Below are 20,485 nucleotides of genomic sequence, written 5' to 3'. Positions count from 1 at the left end.
CTTTTGTTGTTTGTTTGCACAACAGTCAAAACGTTTTGCAAATGTGCATCAAGAGGATGATGTTATTGAATGAAAATAAAAATTTGCATAAATGGAGGGTGGATGGGATGAGGTAGGGCGGGTCTCCAGCCGCAGCAACCTCCTCGTGGTGAGACCTGGGCAATCGTTATTATTTGATGACTAATTAATAACTGTATCATTATTTCTATGGTACATTTATTAATTATGCAGCAAATAATACGAGCGAATTGGCTGCGAAATTTATGCTTTTTTTTCTATTTAATCGCTCTTATATTTTTTTCAGGAACTATGCCTTTGAGATTCTGAAGTGTACCACATTGCAAATACAATTTTATGGAAAGAAAGTTAATAATAATGAATGTATTTACTTACTTATATGTATAATGCCGTAGAAATTACTCGATATTTTACCGACTTGCGAATGGTCGATCAATAAGCCTGGAACTTACCAACTGTCGTAGTAAGTTGTCGAATAGTTTGGGCAGCCTTTGTGTAGATGACACTGAGATCAAATTTCAAAAATGCGTAAATTCGTTCCTTGTATAAAGACATTTTTTCAAAATATCTCGAGAACTAATCATTTTTTTGCGAGGAACTCTAATACTTTTTTACGTAAAATGAACGGAGGAATCGATCTATGCATCGAAAAGTATGCATTTTCATTTAAAAAAATGATGCAATTGTTAATTGCACACGTATTGTTAGCACCTATAGATGTAGTGTTCTTTGAGCCATTTATTTTTCTCCTTTGAAACTTTTTCGTAAATGCATCAATAACGTAGTTTTGACCTGAAGCATTTGCGCGGCCCTCCCTGTAGAAGGGGGTTAAAACTTTTCCGTTTGAGAATTGTCACATTTTTCTGATACAAATTCTTAATTTTAAATAATTTGTGTTTGAAAAATTACATATAATATATAAACCAAAATAAAAATACACGATTATAGGAATTATACTTTTTCCAATTCAAAGTAGGAATTTTTATCCCGTTTGATTTTTCAAAGATTTTAATTCAAGACTGTTATTGAACTTTTCCACAAATTTTCCAAGTAATCAAATTACGACATTTGTGTGTCATTTTCGTAGCAAAGGTAACTTGCAGAAACATAAAGGATCGGAGTGGGACCAATCGAGGTACCACCTCTTCTGCACAAAAAATCAAGAGGTAGGGGTGCCTTATAGTGTTCGTCTAAAAGGATTGCACGATATCAAACGTGAACACGTTCACGTACTGATCGAAAGTATCTTAGTTTTTTTAAACGAAGAAGACACCAGTGCATCGCGTTATACATAAATGATACATAAACTCAAGACTTTTAATTCCATTCTAAATTTCGAGTTGTACGTAGTGAAAGAATAAGAAAATATCAGAAAATCGTGAGAAGTTTTCTAATTTAAAAAGAACTGCAATATGATTAGTTGGGTTCGAGTCACAACAATGTATATGATATATCAATTACTGATTATTTATGCGACTTCTACGTATGGATTTTCTTTGCACAATGTTTCATTGTTGATCGACTGTCTATCATCTTGCTCGAATGTAAGTAAAACATTGCATTTTATTTATTTTTTAATTATACTATAATGTAAAAGATTAAATACGAGAATAATCGAAGTTTATGCAATTAAAAAAAGCCATCATTTTTTGTCAGCCGGTATGTTGTTTAATCGCTCTTTAATATATTCACTGACGTATAAAGATACGTGTTTCCTCAGCTTTTACGTGTTTATCTTAGAAATTTATTCTTCCTTCACGTTCGCATTAATACAAGGTACTTTTATCGTAAATATTGAAACAGTGATATTTAAAAAAAGTAGTTTTCTATTAAGTTTTTGCAATCGGAAATGAAATAAAATTATGATTAAACATCTAATGAAATTAATTTATTATAAAATTGAGAAGAAGATACGTTATATATACTTGTATTTATTATGTGAATGTGCTAATCGCTTGTTTTTTAATAAAAATACTTTTTTATAAAAATTCTTAATAAGGTTCCAAAATTAATTTTACTAGAAATTGATTAACAGAATCTTAATTCATTTCAAACTATTAAATTTTAATTATTTCTTTTTCTTATTGTATCAATTTTGAGGGTAAAACGTATTTTAACGTTTATAAGCTTTGATTTCACGTTACATGGGATCAGAAACTGTTCCAGACAGACGCATAACCGAGTTGGTCTATACTTAAAACTGAAGATGCAAAATTCGCGAATTTCATTTGAATTCTAAATAACCACTATAAGCTGTACGTGCAGTTTACGTGATCGTAGTTTTGACTTTCATAAGAAAGTAAGAAACTGTTCTGAAAGATATTCTTCCATTGCTATCTTTATCTTTCCGTTTTCTTTGTTTTGATACAAAACAAAAATAAAACACGAATTTAATTGAACAGAATTTACGCTGCCAATTAACAGCGCTTTTCTCGGAATTTTCTTATACTTTGTATATTTTTTCAAAAATTACTCTTAAAATCATACCTATTATTTTGAGACGATAGCGAATGATATAACACTTTAACATTAAGACAACTATACATTCTCCATCAGTCATGGGACACTCATTTTTTAATCACTATAGTACATTCCTAATTTTACGATAACGGTCAATTAATTTTGCCAATTTCTTGAATTTCTGTCTAGAATTATTCCAAATATGTCTAAAATTTGTTTTTATTGGCGAACATGTTTGATAAATCTCAAAAGCTTTTAATTGCATTAATTTCAGCTCTCCATTTTGTTCCAGATTATTTGTAATTATTCTAAAAGGGTGCTTGGAATTATGCATAAGCAACATTATTACCATTACGACGTATGAAATAGATAACTGATTCTGCAATCTAATCCAGATTTATTCGAAGATGGTAAGGTGTCCCATGACCCATGGACGAGAATGTATATCTTTCAAATTTAATATAATTTGGAAAAGTAAAGAAATAATAAATGGAAAATTAATTAGCACATATAATTATATTTTTACCCTGAAAATATACTATTGCAATTTTAATTTATTCAACTATTGTAATTTCGCAAATTACCGGTTGAACAGGTTTAATTATATACTGATCGTTATAAATATTTAAACTGATCATAAAATTATTGGTGTCAAGTTTACCAATCAATTAAAACACTTTTTTTGTTTTAAAACCAAAAAACTAACAATAGCCTGCAATGCTTTTTTTTCTAGGAAACATGCGTGGACGCTTGCAATGATTATCCAAACGAAATTGATTGTAAGTACCGTGATTTTATATTGCAATAATTATCCAAAGAAATCAAACTTGACTTAATGGATTAATTGATAATTTGATTTTAATTTTATAATCAAACTGAATGAAATCTCAAGTTGAAGTTAATTTAATTAATTAACTATATACTTTGATGAAACTTTTATAAATATCGTAAATTATATATAAAGTCGGAAGTATGATTTCTTAGAATGATAAATTCTGTTTTGAGTGTTCTGAATACGATTTACATTTTTACCCTAAGTTATTTTTATAAACTTGTTGTGAGTCACATTCGTTGTAAGTCAAAAGAAGAAACAGACGGGGAATTTGATGCGACCTTCGATAGACTGGATACATTTTATCCTGTTGATAAAAGAAGAAAAAGGACGGATCAGTAAACTTGTTAAGCAATTGTCTGTATATTTTCTTTTGTTCGTATTTATCACATATGCTTGATTTTTTATTTGACCTCTATTTTTAATTTGAACAAAATTTAAAGATTTTATAATAAAAACAAAAATAATTATAAATCAAATACTGATCGTAAAGTATGAAAATAAAGATGACCTCGAAGCTTTTTATCCTGTAACGCTTTTCTTCCAACAGCGATCTATGTCAATGAAAATATTTAAAAGTTCCGTATTTTCTTGATAAATCGCCTATTATTATGACGTATTCCATGTAAAAAGAAATTTTCTTCCGTAGTTTATCCACAGGTTGACGACAAATATACCAAAGCGAACGTAACTCTTCATTGCACCGGTGGGGACTTGATGATGATCAATTTCAATCCTGGGTTTTACTTGATTGAACAAAGTTTGTCCAATTACACCCGGAATCCCCCGAAATTGGTTAAAATAAATTCATTCAATTTTTACATAGCTATAATTTAATTTGTCATAAATCTTAACCCTTGAAAGTGAAAAATTTCATTTTCCAGGTGAAGGGAAATATGGCAACGTTTACAAATTTGACAGTAAACGCCAATTATCAATATCGGTTGTACAATTTAACGCACGAAGGACTCTGGCAACCGGAAGTTTCAGACTGGTTCTTTACTTATCCGGGTAATTTATTATTTTCACCCGTTCATTTATTTATTTATTTAATTCTTGAACACAGTCAATTAGGGTTAATAGTGATCCAGACTTTACTAGGGGTAAATGTTCACATTAAACATCGGAATCTAACATCTTGCATTATTTTCAGCTGACTATGAGCCATTGCCCGTGAAAAATTTATCGTTGTTTAAAATAGAACCTGACAAGAAGACACGCGGCCTACATGCCGAAGTTGTTTTTGAACCGGCTTTAGGTATAATAACATCCTATTTCTCTACAATAGAATTTGCATCTCGTTGGATGGACCATAGTATCACTTATTTATCATAATTAGCACAATTTAATATTTTTTAGATCGAAGTTGCAGTTACTATGTGGTAACTTGGGACGGAGGAATACATTTGGTGCATTTTGAGATCGATAGGGTAACGTTATTATTAAAATATTTTTATGGTCTGAATCAGCATTATTTATAAGAGCTGAAAAAATTCGGCTACCGGATACCTGAATCAGGTCGGAAGTTGTTTTAGTCGGCTCAAAGTAATTTAAATATAGTTTTTTTTTTTTAATTCACGGTCATGTTCAACAAAGTTCTCCAAATTTCGGGAACTCCGAATTGACCGAAATAATTCTCGATCCGGTCGGAGTATCGAGTACCCGAAATTTTCAGGTTTTCGCATACGTCTAGTGTTTAACATAAGAATCACCCTTTCATCCTGTAATCAATATTAAAATCTGTAATAAAACCGTGCTTTCTATTTTACAGCCAACGAATTTTCAATTTAACTTAGATTTTTTAGAAGTGGATCAGAATTACAGTGTATCCATTCGATCGGTTAACAAACAGAATAAAAAAGAAAGCCCCGAAGTCTCGATATTCTGTACGCTTACATGTTTAGAATATTATAATGATCTAACCTTTTGCCGTGAGTGTGCATTAATCATCGATTAAATAGCTAATATTAATTATTGGAATTGATTATTGCTAATTGCTGAGATTCGTTAGAAAATAGTAAATCGTGAATGATATGTGCTTCAGCCCCAGAACCAGTAGAAGGGTTACGAGCGGAACATATCTATCGTTACCAGGGATTGTATGATGTTTGGGTTCGTTGGAATACAGTTGAATTAGAACCAGATAATTACACGATACAGATTGATTTATATAGGAACAACACTGAGCTTTACGAGAAGAGCGTACCTGGGGTGAGTAGGTATACTCGTGATCAAATCAGGCTTCTCTAGAGAAAATGGCGATATAAGGAAAGTAGAAATTCTTTACATTTTAATTTTGACGATATTAATATTGAAATGTCAATTGCATTGACATTTCTGTCGATTTTTGTTTGTTCTAGAAAAAAATTTTGTATCTGAAAAAGGGGTGGTAGGCCAAATAAGTTAGGTGCAACAATAATAAAATTGTCTAATAGGGGTCGACAAAAAATCTTTTCCATAGTTTATTAGTTACCGTGATAATATTAACTCTAATTTTCTTCATTTTTTGTTTACTCTGATATTTGATAAAGAAAGGTCTTCGATGTTTTAGTAACATATAATTTTTATTATAAAATTTATCGTATCTTTTATAGAACACAACCGAGGTTTGTTTCGAAAGATTAAAATTGGGTCTCCAATACGAGGTGGAAATCATAGCTGAATCTTTGGGGGGAAGGAGTTCAGTAGTAACTATTATTAAGTCTCTCGACAATGAATACGCAAGTGTGTCTACTTAATACAATTATTATTATTTTTTTTAATTCTAATCGATCAAGTATAACTCAAATCAAATGCAGAGTAATAATTCTGGCGACTGGGCCAATTTAAAGCTTGATATGTATAACATTTCAAAACAAAGAAACTGATCTATAACTAACACGATTAACCACACAAAATCTAATTATTAAAATTTTTTTTTTCTTATTTTTTAATATTCTAGAGTAGCTCTATTAACGCTTTTTAACAGTATAACACAATGTAATCGTAATGCCAGTTGCTAGTACAAAAATTAAAACAAGAAACTCTTTGATTCGAAAAATATAATGATCTTTTTGAATTTAGGTAAATTCAACATACTTATAATTAGTTGGGACAAGCAATCATTATCGTTAAAATAATTTTACATATACTGTGAATCCTTTTTTCCGCTCCAGCCCTAAGTAAATTCTATCGTGAACTTATTATTGGCATTGTGATGTCAATCATATTCTTCGCTATTATTTGGATGACATACTTACAACATTATAAACAGAAGAATAAAAAATTCGCCATGAAATGTGCGTCTTTTGAGGTGAGACGTTGAATTTTAATAAACTTTTACAAATACTAATATTTTAATCAACGCAACTATAATTAATAATTCAAGCCTATTGAGTTTAAAGCCTAATAAGTAATACTTTTATTTTTTTTTATTATATTTATTTAAGGTTGCATCAATTTTTCGGTCATTAACGACCAAAGTAATACTTGAAAATGTTTGTTTCATAGAATCTTAATCAGAAAGATGTGCCGATAGAAAGCATCAAGAAACTGTTGCATCAAAGTTGCGATGCTGACAATGAGACGAACAACATGCCACTTATGAACGACAAATTTGAGCTGTGTCCAAAATTATTAAAGTTAAAAGGTATACTTGGAAGCGGAGCTTATGGAATTGTAAGATTGGGCTCTTTGCAAGATCAGTATGATAATGTCACCAGTGTTGCGGTTAAAATGTTGAAAGGTAGAACGAATAGTATTTTTTAAAAACACGATCATAATATACAATAATAAAATTATTACAGAAATGATAAATATTGGGTTGTACACTATGATATTGTCATTTTTGTAGATCAAAATGGAAATGTTGCTTTTTCAAATAAGAAATTCTAGATTTTATCTATTTAAAATATCGATTGCCTTTTCTCAATGTAGCGTTAAATTATAAATTCCGTTTCGTAATTAATCGTCAATTAATTTAATATTGACAATTTCACATACTACAATCTAATAAGTCTTAACACTCATGGTACCTTAGAACTTTCTTTCTTTATTTTTAAGAAACAATGCATTAATTTGTTATTTAAACGATAGACAATCCAAGCGTGGAAAATTTACAAAACTTCCATAAAGAAATAATGATTATGAAAGCTGTTGGTCAACATCCAAATATAGTGTCCTTGATTGGTTGTTGCATTTTGAATAATAAACCAGTGTTGGTAGTGGAGTACTGTTGCAAAGGAGACTTGCAAACATACTTAAGAACAGTAAGTTCAAAATAATAATTGTAAATTACTATAATTTTATTTACAGTGACCTTTTTACGGGTTATAGAAGATTATTTTGATCGTTTGAAAAAAAAGTAAATTCACGTGATTCTTTGAAACGATTTTCAGATATGGCAAAATATGGTAAGCGTTGCGTTTAATCATAAAGCGCGCTTTAAATTCGACGGAGATTCGTTCTCGATCTCGAAGAATTCTGGTATTTATTATTTGTTCATTCGTGGAATTACGAACTATCACGAACATCTGACCGCATATATTTTCTTATCTTTCTCATGTTAATTAGGTGGAAAAGAGCACAATTATCAAAACGTTCATCTGATTACAAACCGTTTATACGACGTTCAACAAGGTAATTATCATAAGTTTTCAGAAAAAACAAAAGATAAGCAGTTATATCATCATTAAAAATTAAACGTTCGAAACAGTAGAATTACGTTTCTCAGTTCGACATGACAGGAGAAACTTAATGAAATATCTTTATAAATAATAATTAAAAAGGAAAATCGGTTATAATTAGTAAATGTAATAATTTGACTTTTTCTTTACAGATATAGCGCAGTATACGGAAACTGTAACAGCAAACGATTTGTTGAATTTTGCGAGGCAAATTGCTACAGGAATGGTATAATTTTGTTTCATTCATTTTTTTTTTACATTATGCAAGAATTTTATATAAAATTTGTGTTGTACCAATAAATTCGCGTCAACTTATAATAGATTAAATCTCGAAAAATAAAACAAATAATATTCTAGAACTTATATGTACAAGTTTGAAAAACTTCCAATTGATTTTAATTATTAACGAAACTCCTACAGGAATTTCTGTCATTGAATCGAATAGTTCATCGTGATTTAGCTGCGAGGAATATATTGGTGTGCGCAGACAAGGTAGTGAAAATTTCAGATTTTGGTCTGAGTCGTGATGTTTACCAAGAAAATTTATACCGAAAGCAAGGAGATGGTAAATTACCTGTGAAGTGGATGGCAATTGAAGCTTTGACCCATCAAATTTATACGACTCACAGCGATGTGTAAGCTTCGTTAATAAATTACCATTAACATCATTAACTCTTTACTTGTACTTAATTTAGTACATCTTGTAAAAATTCAACGAACTTTTGGTAATTTTAATAACACTGTACTCAACTCTATGTTTTATACATTATGTTGTTATAAAAATCTCCATCTAAATATAATGAAAAAAAAAAAAATAAATAAATAAAATTCATACTTCATTTTAAAGAAAACCACCCTAATTTTAAAAAGGAAGATTCTAAAAACAAATTCTGTCTTTTTTTTCAGGACAGGTATTTAGAATATTAAGTGTACTTCTAACACATTTACTTATATTTTAGGTGGTCCTTTGGCATTTTGTTATGGGAGATTGTAACCATGGGTGCTCTTCCTTATCCTGATATTCCAACAAAAGCCATCCTGAAGATTTTAAAGTCTGGTTACAGAATGGAACGACCTATAAGCTGTAGCGTGGAATTGTATGTACAATTTTCATTGGTATTTTCATTTAAAACAAAAACTGATTCAATATTCTCTTTTAATCTTTGCATAAACTTTAACAATGAAAAAAAAAATATTTAATATCGTTCGTGACAGATACAATATTATGTTCTCTTGCTGGACAGTAAGACCTCAAAGCAGACCTACGTTCACTCAATTAAAAGAGAGCATAGATAAACTGCTTTGTCACCGTTCCGGCAATAAGTACCTGAACATGGACGAAATTTTGTATGATACTCAAGAACAGCACCGCGAGTCCAATAGTAATCACTCGTAAAGAAAAAAAGAAAAGAAAAAAGTATTTTTAATGGTCGCGTAATACATTCGCATGATTTATTCACAGATAATAATTATACCGTGTGCAAAATCATTTTATTTTCTAATTATACGTACAATAATCTGTGGCATAATTTCTTTCATATATATATATATAATATATATATATATACGTGTATTTACAATATCTTACTCTCAACCTTAAGAACTCAGGCGCAGATACATAAAAATAACTAAGGCTCTGCCATATAATATTTGTTCATACAATTACTCGACATTGTTTAATAACAATAATTACACACAGCACACTGAAATCCATGCCAATCATTTTATGGTTTGTTCTTCTGAATTATTACAATCGATCGTTTCGCTTCATTTTCTTTTATATATTTCCACTATAAAATCGTTCGGCATCTTTAATCTTTTTAAAAGAAGGATAGATCGACGAATCGAGCGTACAAGAAAAGGGAAGATACACCGGAAACGGAAGGGATCTAAAGAGGAACTCGGTTGTCCGCTTTGATATTATTGCAAATATACAAGTTTCTTAAGATGCTTGTTATACTCAGGAACTGTCGTTCTTTTTTTTCCTTTCTTTGATTCTTGACACTCAACTCGTCGATTCGGAGTAGCAAAAGTGTATTACAATTGGTGGATGGTAAAGACCAAGAAGGACGATGCGTGTTTTTTCTTGTTGTATCCCTAACTTCTACGTATGTTCGCCCGATCTCGCTGCGGATATCGTTAGAATACTAGAAATTGATATGAAAAAGAGGAACTCCTCTATTTATGGAATCTACTCCATATTCGATAGATCCTCGTTTAGTATCTCCGAGAAGTTTTAACGCTTTTATCGGTCTTAAGCGTAGAAAAAAGAAAAAAAAATAACGATTCATAACAAAGTACAATTATAATATGTATATAACATTTCAAGAGAAAAGAACGTAATGGGTAAACATTGTGTTTAAATTGTACAACTTCTCTAGTCTTCTAAGACTATGTTCGTTTAAACACATTTCGTAATAATATATCAAGATTTATAGAGTTGTTTTTTTGGAAAGCTCGTTGAGAAAAAAAAATATCGATAACCATAGAAAGTATACAAACATTAATAAAGAAATTGTATACTTTTTTAAAAATCTGTTTGAAATAGTGAAATGGATTCGATTTCGGCGCGAATTTTTTAATGATTCTTGAGAGAGATGTGAAAGCATTTTGTTATATCGAAAAAATGCTATCAGTCCATGAAGATATATTATTTAAGTGACATACAATATATTATTTTTAACTCATTTTATGTAATGGTGGTAGTGATTGGAGTAATAAAAAACTTCATTTGATGCATGGAACTCTAGTTGAAAAGTTGGACTAATTTTACAAATATTTTAAAATATGTCAGGAAACGGTTTGCTAATTACAAAAATGAAACTAGAATTGACAAGGGATAGATTTGATTCGAAGGGCTTCTTTCTCCTAGAAAAAATTTTTTTTTTAGTAATAGACTTTCATTGAATACTATCTTTTGCCACGCGTTGATGTCGCCTGTAAAGAATGACGTACCCTACGTAATTATACAATCTGTCTATATAGCGTAATAAAAAGTATCTTTGTATTAGGATAATCTTAATATAAATGTAAATTTAACAAAAGAAAAACATTATTCGATTCATAAATTCCTTACTTTAAAGGAGCCAAAAATCACAGGCAATGTAGTCTTTATATCAGTACCCTTTCACTGATAGGAATTTTCAAACCTGGCATTCTTGTTGCCTATTGTTTTTATTTTTTATTTTTTACTTACGATGCTATCTATATCAGATACTATCGTTCCTACTAATTAAACTATCTTCTTTGTCGACTGGTGGTGGACCGGTGGTTACAGTGGTACTTGGACCGGCCGTTAAATAACCAGCAGATACCGGTGTTCCAGCTAGGTATCATAATGTATATTTAAGTATTTATTTAAATATTTAATATAAATATAAAATACTAGCATCTTACCAGTAAGGTATCCAGAATTGGCTGTGTTAGAAATAAATAGATCATGCCGTTGATCTTTATATTCTGCCCAGACACTTGATTTCTCTAGTATAGCATTCACTTTCTCTCCTAACAATAAGCTTCTAGTCATGGCTTTTAATGCTTTAACTATTTGGGCTTTAGTTGTTGCAGGATTTTCAATAACATCCAACCGTCCTTCCAATATATTTAACAAATAAGGTACCATTTCAGCATCCAGTGCCTATTCAAAAAATAAATAGCATGAATATAAACAAAAAATGTAATCTGCTAAATTATATTGGAAGATCTTTTACCTGTTTTATTAATCTGTCTTCGTTAGTTGAAAACAGTCTATTTAACGTCTCGCATGCTATTGCTATCATGTCTCGTCTAGATTGCATGGCATGTTTTAATGGACTTATACACTCGGTTTGACAAATAGAAGATATACAGATCTAGAAAAAAATATGGTCGAATATTTAATATGAATACGAATAAATATTGAATTTTATTTAATGTGAAAGGTGCGTTATGAAACTCACTTCACTTGTAGCTAATTGATGAAGTATTAGTATTGCAGTTTTGTACACAGATGGTTGATTGTTTTGCATTGCCATTTGTCGACAAAGTCTAGGTATGTGACCCAATGATGGAACTTGATCTGCTAAAGTTGGTTGTGCTTGTAGTAAACATACTAATGCTTGCGTCGTTAACTCCAACATATCCGGCTGTATGGAAGTATAATTAAATAAAATAAAATATATAATACTACTCAATGATACTAAAATTAAAAATAATTATACTCACATCAGTTTTCTCTTTAGACATGAATGCCAATGTTGTATCCATAAGTTCATTTAAAAATTCCTTAGGTTTCCTAACAGCCCACGCAGGGCTGGCTATAAATAATCTAAGATATACACCTCCAACTACAGGTTCATTTGTTGCGATATCAATATTACTTTGAGTATCAGGTAACTTTAATATTGCATTAGGGTTTCTTCTTTGCAATGTGTAATATCTAAAAAAAAAATTATTACTGTATGTTAAGATAATTTCTTCTTTTATATAAATTATTAATCATTCAAAATCAGATTGGCACGTACTCATCTTTCAATTCAGTTACAATCCTTGAAACTCTAGCTTTGGCAATGTCGTCCCAGATCAATTCAGGATTCTCATGTTTCGTTTCAAACATATGTACACATTGTTTAGGAGCATCCCTGATAGCTTCGCTAAAGAGTCTAGGTAAAAATTTCGACAGATCTAGTTTCACCTTTGGCCCAGCTAACTTATCAGACGACATTTTACCAAGTAGTTCTGCTGCTGCTTCGCGTATCTGAGTATTACTTGAATTACAAAATAGATCAAGAACATATACAACAGCACCTAAAATTTTCATACAGTTTAATTAGAAACAAGTATTGCAAAAGGAACATGTGTTCCTGTAATGTAAAAACTTCACTGATACTGATTTACCTTTAGATAATGCTTCTTTCACGATCTTCGTAGAACTCATAAGAGCGTACAACGTTTCTAGTGCAAGTAGCTGAGATTCTTTTAAAGTGTTTAAAGCTAACAACAAATGCACTATAACTTCATTCGCCGCGATATCGTCAACGCATTCTTGATTCTTTGTAACATTACTAATTACTTCCAGTGCGCTTTTCTGAATCAATTTAAAATTATTACAACTTAAAAATCCGAATAATAACTTGAAGTGTCCTATACATTGTAATTCGATTCCCGGATTATTTTTTATTACGTTCCTTAAAGCTTCCAGAGACATAACAATATGTTCCAGTTTCTCTTGATCTTTCTTGTTTAATGCTATATTTCCCACCGACGATACGAATTTCGACGATTCAGATAAGAAGTCGAGTAAATTGATCGTAAAACTTTTTGGATTCTGAAAAATTGTATAATGATTAAATGATCATACTCTTTCATAAATTTCCCCTTTTTTTAAATAATAATTATTATGCGGGATAAAAGTACCTCTATTGGAAAATTGGGTTGCTCATTGTATATCTTCACAAATATTTCTCCAATAATAAGTTCATCAGCATGAGCGCTATATTTAAAATCACTGAAATCGTACTCCAAAATGTCGCTGCCATTCAATTTTTCTTGCCATTTAATTTCCAAATATTCGTTCAGCTCAGCTCTTGTACCGTTATCCCAAATTAAGTATGGATTTGAGCAATTAGAGTTGAGGATTTTCAATATTTCCTCTGGTTTATCTTTTGCAAGTTGTTTCACAAGATAAGGAGTTAATAGACTTTCTAAAGCAGCAACCGTGACAGGATTAACAGGCGTTTCATTTTCTCCTGTCATATAACCACCCAACCTAGCGCAAGCTTTAACTGCTAGTTTAGCTAAATTATTTGCCACTTCTTGACGATTTTCCTCTTGGTTTCTTTCAACACCTCCTTCCTCTAGAGTATAATCGTAATTGAACATAAATAACAATAAATGCCATAGAGCACCAGATTGTAGTAGTTGCATTTGTAATACACTGTCTGTGGCAAGAGATGAGACACACTCTGTGGCCACTGAACATAACTTTGTTAAATGCTGTAAGGGAATAAGTAATAATTTCATTTTTAAAGAATTAAATCAGTTTATGTAAATTGGATATTTTATCGAATGGTGTTGGTGGCCGATTGGGATTTAACTTAGCGAGCATGATAGAAGTCTACCCTTAATCAAAAGAAGCCTACTATTTGTTCTAATATATGTCTGGGAACAAGCAATATTTCAAAAATGTGCTAACTGTAAAAGTTGAGATTTACCCTAATTTCATTTTACTAAGTTTCAAATCAATTGGCTACCAATTCCATTTCATTAAACTTGAAAAATAATGAATTAAAGATATTAATAAAATGAAGATTTGAAATATGTGCACTAACCTTGAAATGTAATATTCTACAGAGATCTTTAACTAGTTGTGGTAATTCAATAATTTTGTCTTTACAGCCTCTAAACGACCCAGCAACCGAGAAACATCTAGTGATATGCATGCACACTTGCACTGCTATATCAGTAGGCTTACTCGATTTATTTAAAACGGAAACACATCGCGTATATGCCTCTAACAGAACATCTAGTCCTCCTTCTCTGCGAAGTTCTTCTGCGTTTAAAGCAGAACAATGTACTGTATGATATGCAAGTTCGCTGGCAGCAGCCAGCAGTGGCGCAGATTTTGAGAACAATTGTTCATCGTCGGTTTCTAATTTAATTGTTTTGATTAATTGCGGATAACCGGCGTATTTATAAGGTCTAAGTTCATCAGAATATCTATGGAAGAGAATGCTTTGTGTTCTTAAAATAAGCACTATGTTATCAGGATTTGGACCGTCAGTTGACCAACAACTACGGCTGCATAGAAATTCGTATGCCTGATTAACAGCTTCGAATTTATCCTACAAATAGAAATCAGTTTTCAATAAACATGGATTTCAGTATTTTGATACATTAACAATAACTAATATCTACATACCCTGCCTTGTGGATTTTTATCAGGGTGATACATTTGTGCGAGTTTATAATATGATTTTCTAACTTCAGCTTCATTATGTTGTTTTTCATTTGTCAACTGAAGAACTTTATAAGCTTCATCCACTGTCATTAATGGTGGTTTCTTCTCCACTTCTTTTTTCCATGCATCTAATACATCTTTCAGTAACCTCACCTGATTAAGTATTGCAATGTAAAATATGGTAAAAGAAAGTTAGGAATAAATATTTATAAAGATACTCGTCATTGACTTACTGGTTCAGGAATAGGCCACTGTGGGAATCTGACGGTATCACAAAGATGTCTCAAATAAAATATTTGACAGAACAATTCCTTTTCCAATTGTGGATATCGTATAGCAGGTATAGCAATATACTGATATCTAGCCATGGTGTGACTTCTTAATTTTGGAGAAAAATCTGCGATGTGTGTCGCTATTTTCTCGATAAGCATTCTCCTCATTTCAGCGTTCCAAATAGCTTCGGGTGTATCGTAATCACCAAGGAATATTTGCGCAAACTTTTCAGCACCATGATTTTCTAAGTAACTAACCATCGCATCGGGTAAAAGTTGTCCAAGAATGCTACGTTGCATAATATCTGATGACACATTCTGTAACATTTAACAGTAAATATTAAAATAACACGCATAGTAACTGATTTATATCACAATTAATAAAAGTAAATGCCGCGGACTTACATCAACATTTCTAAAAGCTTGTTTCGTATGAGTTAATTGTAAAAATCTTGCTATTGGTAGAACGTTGGAACCAGTATACATTAATATAAAGTAAAATACACCAGTAAGATAAATTTTCGAAACGTCAGCATTATCCCGCATTATTTCGCATAATAAAGTAGCTACCTTCTCAACTAAAACCGGATCAAAAGTTAATAAAAGTTGAACGATATGAGGTAGGCACTGAAGGTCAGATAGTAACCGCTTCATGCGCGGTAGAGGTCTGATTACCGCGTCATCAACATCTCTGCTTGGAAAATATTCACACATTTTGATTAAAATATTTAGAATTAAGGTTGCTAATTCACTTTCATTTATTACTGGTGTTCCTCTCGCGACTAACGTCCATTTTAACTGCGGAACTTGTGAGATCATCCGCCATCCATCTAATCCTTGTGCCCAAACTTTTGTTTTGTATGTGATTTGATTTGTCATATACAACTCTTTCAGGTCTTTCAAACTAATAGGACCTTTTCGTTGATCCCCATCATTGTAATACCATTCTTTTTCCATAATTTGCTGTTGCTGAGGACCAGCTTCTATTACATTGGTTTGCGTAGGTACAACAGCTCGAGATGTATGTAAGTGAGCCAGAGTTAAAAGATCTACTAATGTGCGTACTCCGTTTTGATCCATAATATCTTTTACGTTTCTTCTATGTAGTATAAGTTTATTTATGAACATAACTAGTCTATCGCGTTCCATTCTATCCGTACAACGTTCCAGCATTCCTACAATATATTTTGTATCCGAAAATGGACCAGTATCTTCGTAATATCGTTCATATACTATAGTCATTGCTTGCAAGCAAAGGCACTTCATTTCAACTTTTGTTGTTAATATGAATCTATGGTACAAGTCATTAAAAAATTCATACCTACAAGAAAAATAGTAATTCGTTAGTTGTACTGTAACTTGTACTGTAAAACAAACAGATAGTAAAATTATTGTATACATACGATTTCCTTATTGGACTGTCTGGGCTATCTTTCTCCAATAAAAGTCTCAAATAATAATCGCCAATCTTCACTTCATCCGACAGGCATTGGTACTGTACTTCAAATTCTCTGTGATTCCAGGCTATCAATGTCCCACCTGCCAAATCTTTGTCAGAACTGAATGCGCGAATTTCATTTTCAAGCGCTGTTCTCAACTCCTCTCGTGTTTTATGGTTCCAAATTAAATTCGGCAGTGAGTGATCTTGATTAAATTTATAATAAAACAAATTCCAATTTGCTTCTGACTTGATCCTTTCTCTGCGTTTTCGCAATACTATGGGACGCTCTTTGATTTTCTCTTTGCGCTCGATACCAATTCTAGCCCCCCAATGTTGAAGAGCATGCTCAACATGTTTCTCAACTACACGCATTTGACGCTCGATCGCAATCCACTGTGGACTTTTCTTATTTTTCGATGCGTGATCTATAGCTATTTTTAAATTATCACGGTTGTTTAATCTTTCCTTCTCGAGAAACGAATCGGGCACTTTCTCGTCAGAGTCTAAGTAATTTAATAAACCAATTGGCTGTACAAATGCACAATGAACACAAACTTAGCTATTTTCATCTTCGTAATTAAATCAAAAAATGATATTATAAATTTATTCAATAACGTTAATTTACCATGATCCTTTTCAACAGGCCCATAGCTGTAGGATGTCCTGTTACCCAAAGTCCTACAAGATGCCTACATAACTGTCTGTGCGTTAACAGTCTACCATCAGTACCAATAGTAAAAAGACTATTTAACAGATGCCTTGGTAAAGCTCCCTCAGCAAGAGCAAGCTCTTGCATTTTTGCTGCAACCTCAGGAGCTCCTTCTTCGATAATTGCTCTCATTATTAATCCTGCACCTTTGACAATAGCTAAAGAAGGATGTTGGAACAGTTTAAAAAGAGACCTCCCTCTTGCAGCAACCATTTCTAGGAGGTTGTCAAAATGTTTGCCATCTGTAGTTTCACTATATGGTACACACAGAGCAAATGTTAGAAGATCAAGCATGGCAGAAACTACCAAAGCACCTGTGCCATGATTCTGAAATATTTACAAAAATAATGATATTAAATTAATATATAAATAACAAAATTATTTCTAAAAAGAAAAAATTAAAAGTTTAAGAACTTACAATATGATTAATCCACATATCCAGCAAACTTTCCAAGAATTTATTACTACTCAGAAGACTACTTTTATTTAATTGTTCTTGTCTCAAATCACAATCATCGTGCATAGGTTGCATAAGAGCACAAATGCAATCTATAGCAGCTTGTGTTACACCAAAATCTTGTCTTTTCAGAGCTTTTACAACTTTATGTCCAATAGCTTCTCTAAATCCAGGAAGAGTTGTAAATGCAGTGAAACCAATTTTACTAGCGACCAATCTTCTTAAAGCATGAAACTGTGCTTCTATTTCCCCATTTGTTTCTAATTCTTTATTAACCAGTGCATTTAAAGCTCCAAGAATAATTTTATCTTTATTTTCGGTAAAAAGACCCTGTAAGTAGTTATTCATCATATGGTATACTCGAAGTTGTAACGTTGTTACAGTCCATTCAAGCGGTACAACAGCCTAGACAACAAAAAGAAAATATTTTTTCAGTTTGCTATGCTATCTATCCATTAATAATAAATATATATATTTGGTTTTAAGATCAATAATTTTCTTTCATATAGCTTTTATTTTATTCTAGTTAAATATAGTTATACTTATTTACATTATAAATATATATTAATGCATCTCAATGGACCATCACCGCTTTAATGTACTGTATCAATTTACACCTTCAAGTAATAAATAAGAATGCAAGATTATATTTAATATTATGCATATACATTATTAAATTTGTATTAAATATATCTTACATCTTGTGTAATAGAATAATTAAGACCACTGTAGGGAATGTTTGCATTAAATCTTTCCAAGATTTCGGCAAAGGTACGTCCACTTGGAGGTTGCTGAAGAAACTTGACATGAGATGTTTCAACTTCCTCATCAACAGGTAAGTTAAGAGGTCCAAGTCGTTTCCCTCTAGTTATTGGATACATTCTAACATGAACATCTCTGTTACCAGATGCTCTAACACCATCTAACAAGGAAGCTAATAAAGAATCTCTGTCTGTTGCAGTATAACTACGTGTTTGACCATTAAGGTATTGTATAGTAAATAGTTGTGGATTTTCATTATCACGAATCAAAGCAAAAACATCTGATAAAGGTCTAAGAGTACAAACATTATATGTCTGAGGATCTCTCTCCAATAAACAAGTATCCGAAAGACAAAGAGTTCTTCTTTGAGGATCTATATGTCTAGGTGAATATTTGTGAACAGTGAATTCTGACACACTTGTTATATGTTCATCACCACTAAACTTTCCCAATCTTTGAGCAGTAAAGTCGTCTAGTTTGATTGGTTCTTTCAAAACTTTTATGCTGATACCTAAGTTATTCATAGCTGATTCCAGCAGCTTTTTTTTAATTTCTTCCATATGTTGGGAAGCAAAAAGATGTAAACGTCCGAATCCTCCACATACAATTACAAATCCATTAGGATAATCCTTCATTGTAGCAATTCCTTCAAAATCTTTGTAACAATAACTAGCCAACACCATATTAGTTGCTGGATCTAATTGGTCAAGACTATATGGTGTCACTTCTAGTACAACAGGTAATCTTGTGTCAGACCAATGATGTTTATAAGCTTGATACCTCTAGGAAAAGTATAAATATTAATTTGATTTGATTAAATTCATTTAAAAATAAATAATAAAATACCACATTAAAAGACTATTTAAATTTTATTTAGTTATAATGTAATACAAAACAGATTAATTAAAGCAATAAATTGCCAGTAAAAGTGATTAATAGTGGTATGAAATATTTAAAAAATCATAATATAAAAATCAGCATAGTTGTGTTGGCTATATAGATAACTGGCAATGATTAACTACTATCACACCTGAAGCCTATTACGTAGTAACCATATGGCTAACTTGATAAGAGCTATGATTAAATTTCAGTAACATTCAGTTTAACAATCATTGTATGAAGAACATGATTCAACTCACCAAAATTTCTTTAGGTTTCTCAACAAATTGATTTCTATACTTGAGAGCTTCAGTTAGTAAATGAGCTCTATACTCTGAACTAAATTTCATATTGTCAACTTTACGTTCTTTACGCATTGTTATACTGAATTCATGAGAACCCAATTGATTTCTATTTGTTGGTTGCACGCTTATAAAATCTGAGTATTCCCATTTATTTGTGACTTCTAATGTAGTGGGATTATACGTTGTAATACCCATGGATCCAATCGAAAAAATACGTTTATACCTATTAAATAAAAATTAAATACTATTTTTATTGAATATTTAGATTATTATAGTGTTAATTATAAATCATCATAGTATAGAATTTGAATCTAATGAAACTTTTCCCTCTTTCAGATCCAAATAATTTTCGCTTACTTCCCCTTCCACGAGTGTTTGGTGACCAGAAAGCATGCCACATCCTGGTTATCCTTTATCGGCATCATTGTAACATGTCCTGATAATGTAACGTGCCTGCTATTTTCAATAATACTTTAACGAAACACTGGTTATTGTTTGTAAAAGATAAATGGCGTAGGAGGGACATTCGCATACGAATTGAAATGTGATCATACGAAAGTCATTTCTAAATTGGTAACCACAACCAACACAAAGTATGTTTTAACCACGTGCACGTTGTTTACGTTCGTCGTAGAGACGAATGATAATTAGGCACTGTATAATCGCATTTTAACCGACAAATGTCACTTTCGACGGCTCCATCAGACTGGGAGCAGCCATGATGTTCGGGGGTGTTAACGAACAGCTGT

General features: G+C 31.6%; 2 protein-coding genes across 3 annotated transcripts; one reads left to right on the top strand and one right to left on the bottom strand.

Moving 5' to 3' along the window:
- Positions 1–1,246: 1,246 nt before the first annotated feature.
- Positions 1,247–9,376, top strand: LOC114882817 (tyrosine-protein kinase receptor torso). Its single transcript, XM_029199879.2, has 18 exons — positions 1,247–1,562; positions 3,212–3,257; positions 3,960–4,105; positions 4,195–4,321; positions 4,464–4,568; positions 4,670–4,740; positions 5,082–5,241; positions 5,355–5,521; positions 5,905–6,034; positions 6,466–6,602; positions 6,800–7,034; positions 7,385–7,557; positions 7,687–7,774; positions 7,862–7,927; positions 8,127–8,200; positions 8,395–8,609; positions 8,934–9,071; positions 9,190–9,376. The coding sequence occupies exons 1-18, from the start codon at positions 1,431–1,433 to the stop codon at positions 9,368–9,370; spliced, it is 2,391 nt and encodes a 796-aa protein (XP_029055712.1). The 5' UTR covers positions 1,247–1,430; the 3' UTR covers positions 9,371–9,376.
- A 70-nt stretch (positions 9,377–9,446) lies between these two features.
- On the bottom strand, positions 9,447–20,470 carry LOC114882816 (dnaJ homolog subfamily C member 13). Of its 2 annotated transcripts, none has more exons than XM_029199877.2 (18): positions 20,094–20,470; positions 19,692–19,959; positions 18,489–19,334; positions 17,752–18,195; positions 17,250–17,660; positions 16,587–17,152; positions 15,589–16,504; positions 15,145–15,501; positions 14,873–15,064; positions 14,283–14,795; positions 13,369–13,947; positions 12,850–13,279; positions 12,477–12,759; positions 12,178–12,391; positions 11,913–12,098; positions 11,685–11,825; positions 11,371–11,611; positions 9,447–11,299 (listed from the first exon to the last, which is right to left on the bottom strand). In XM_029199877.2, exons 1-18 carry the CDS (start codon positions 20,159–20,161, stop codon positions 11,184–11,186), a joined length of 6,771 nt encoding a protein of 2,256 aa, XP_029055710.2. In that variant the 5' UTR covers positions 20,162–20,470; the 3' UTR covers positions 9,447–11,183. The 2 variants fall into 2 exon arrangements, with proteins under 2 accessions (XP_029055710.2, XP_029055711.2); XM_029199878.2 differs by having other exon boundaries at positions 17,752–18,120; positions 20,094–20,469.
- Positions 20,471–20,485: the final 15 nt, after the last annotated feature.

Source organism: Osmia bicornis, chromosome 15, assembly GCF_907164935.1.
Source record: "Osmia bicornis bicornis chromosome 15, iOsmBic2.1, whole genome shotgun sequence".
Classification (NCBI taxonomy): Eukaryota; Metazoa; Arthropoda; class Insecta; order Hymenoptera; family Megachilidae; genus Osmia; species Osmia bicornis.
The sequence above is the reverse complement of the archived record's forward strand: the minus strand, read 5'-3'. Positions and strand labels throughout refer to the sequence as shown.

Coding starts and splice junctions, on each gene's coding strand:
- LOC114882816 (XM_029199877.2), bottom strand. CDS start 20,161: ATGATGCCGATAAAGGATAACCAGGATGTGGCATGCTTTCTGGTCACC. Junction 19,960..20,093: donor AAACACTCGTGGAAGGGGAA/GTAAGCGAAAAT, acceptor TTTATTTAATAG/GTATAAACGTATTTTTTCGA. Junction 19,335..19,691: donor AGAAACCTAAAGAAATTTTG/GTGAGTTGAATC, acceptor TACTTTTCCTAG/AGGTATCAAGCTTATAAACA.
- LOC114882817 (XM_029199879.2), top strand. CDS start 1,431: ATGATTAGTTGGGTTCGAGTCACAACAATGTATATGATATATCAATTA. Junction 3,258..3,959: donor TTATCCAAACGAAATTGATT/GTAAGTACCGTG, acceptor TTTCTTCCGTAG/TTTATCCACAGGTTGACGAC. Junction 7,775..7,861: donor CTCGATCTCGAAGAATTCTG/GTATTTATTATT, acceptor CATGTTAATTAG/GTGGAAAAGAGCACAATTAT.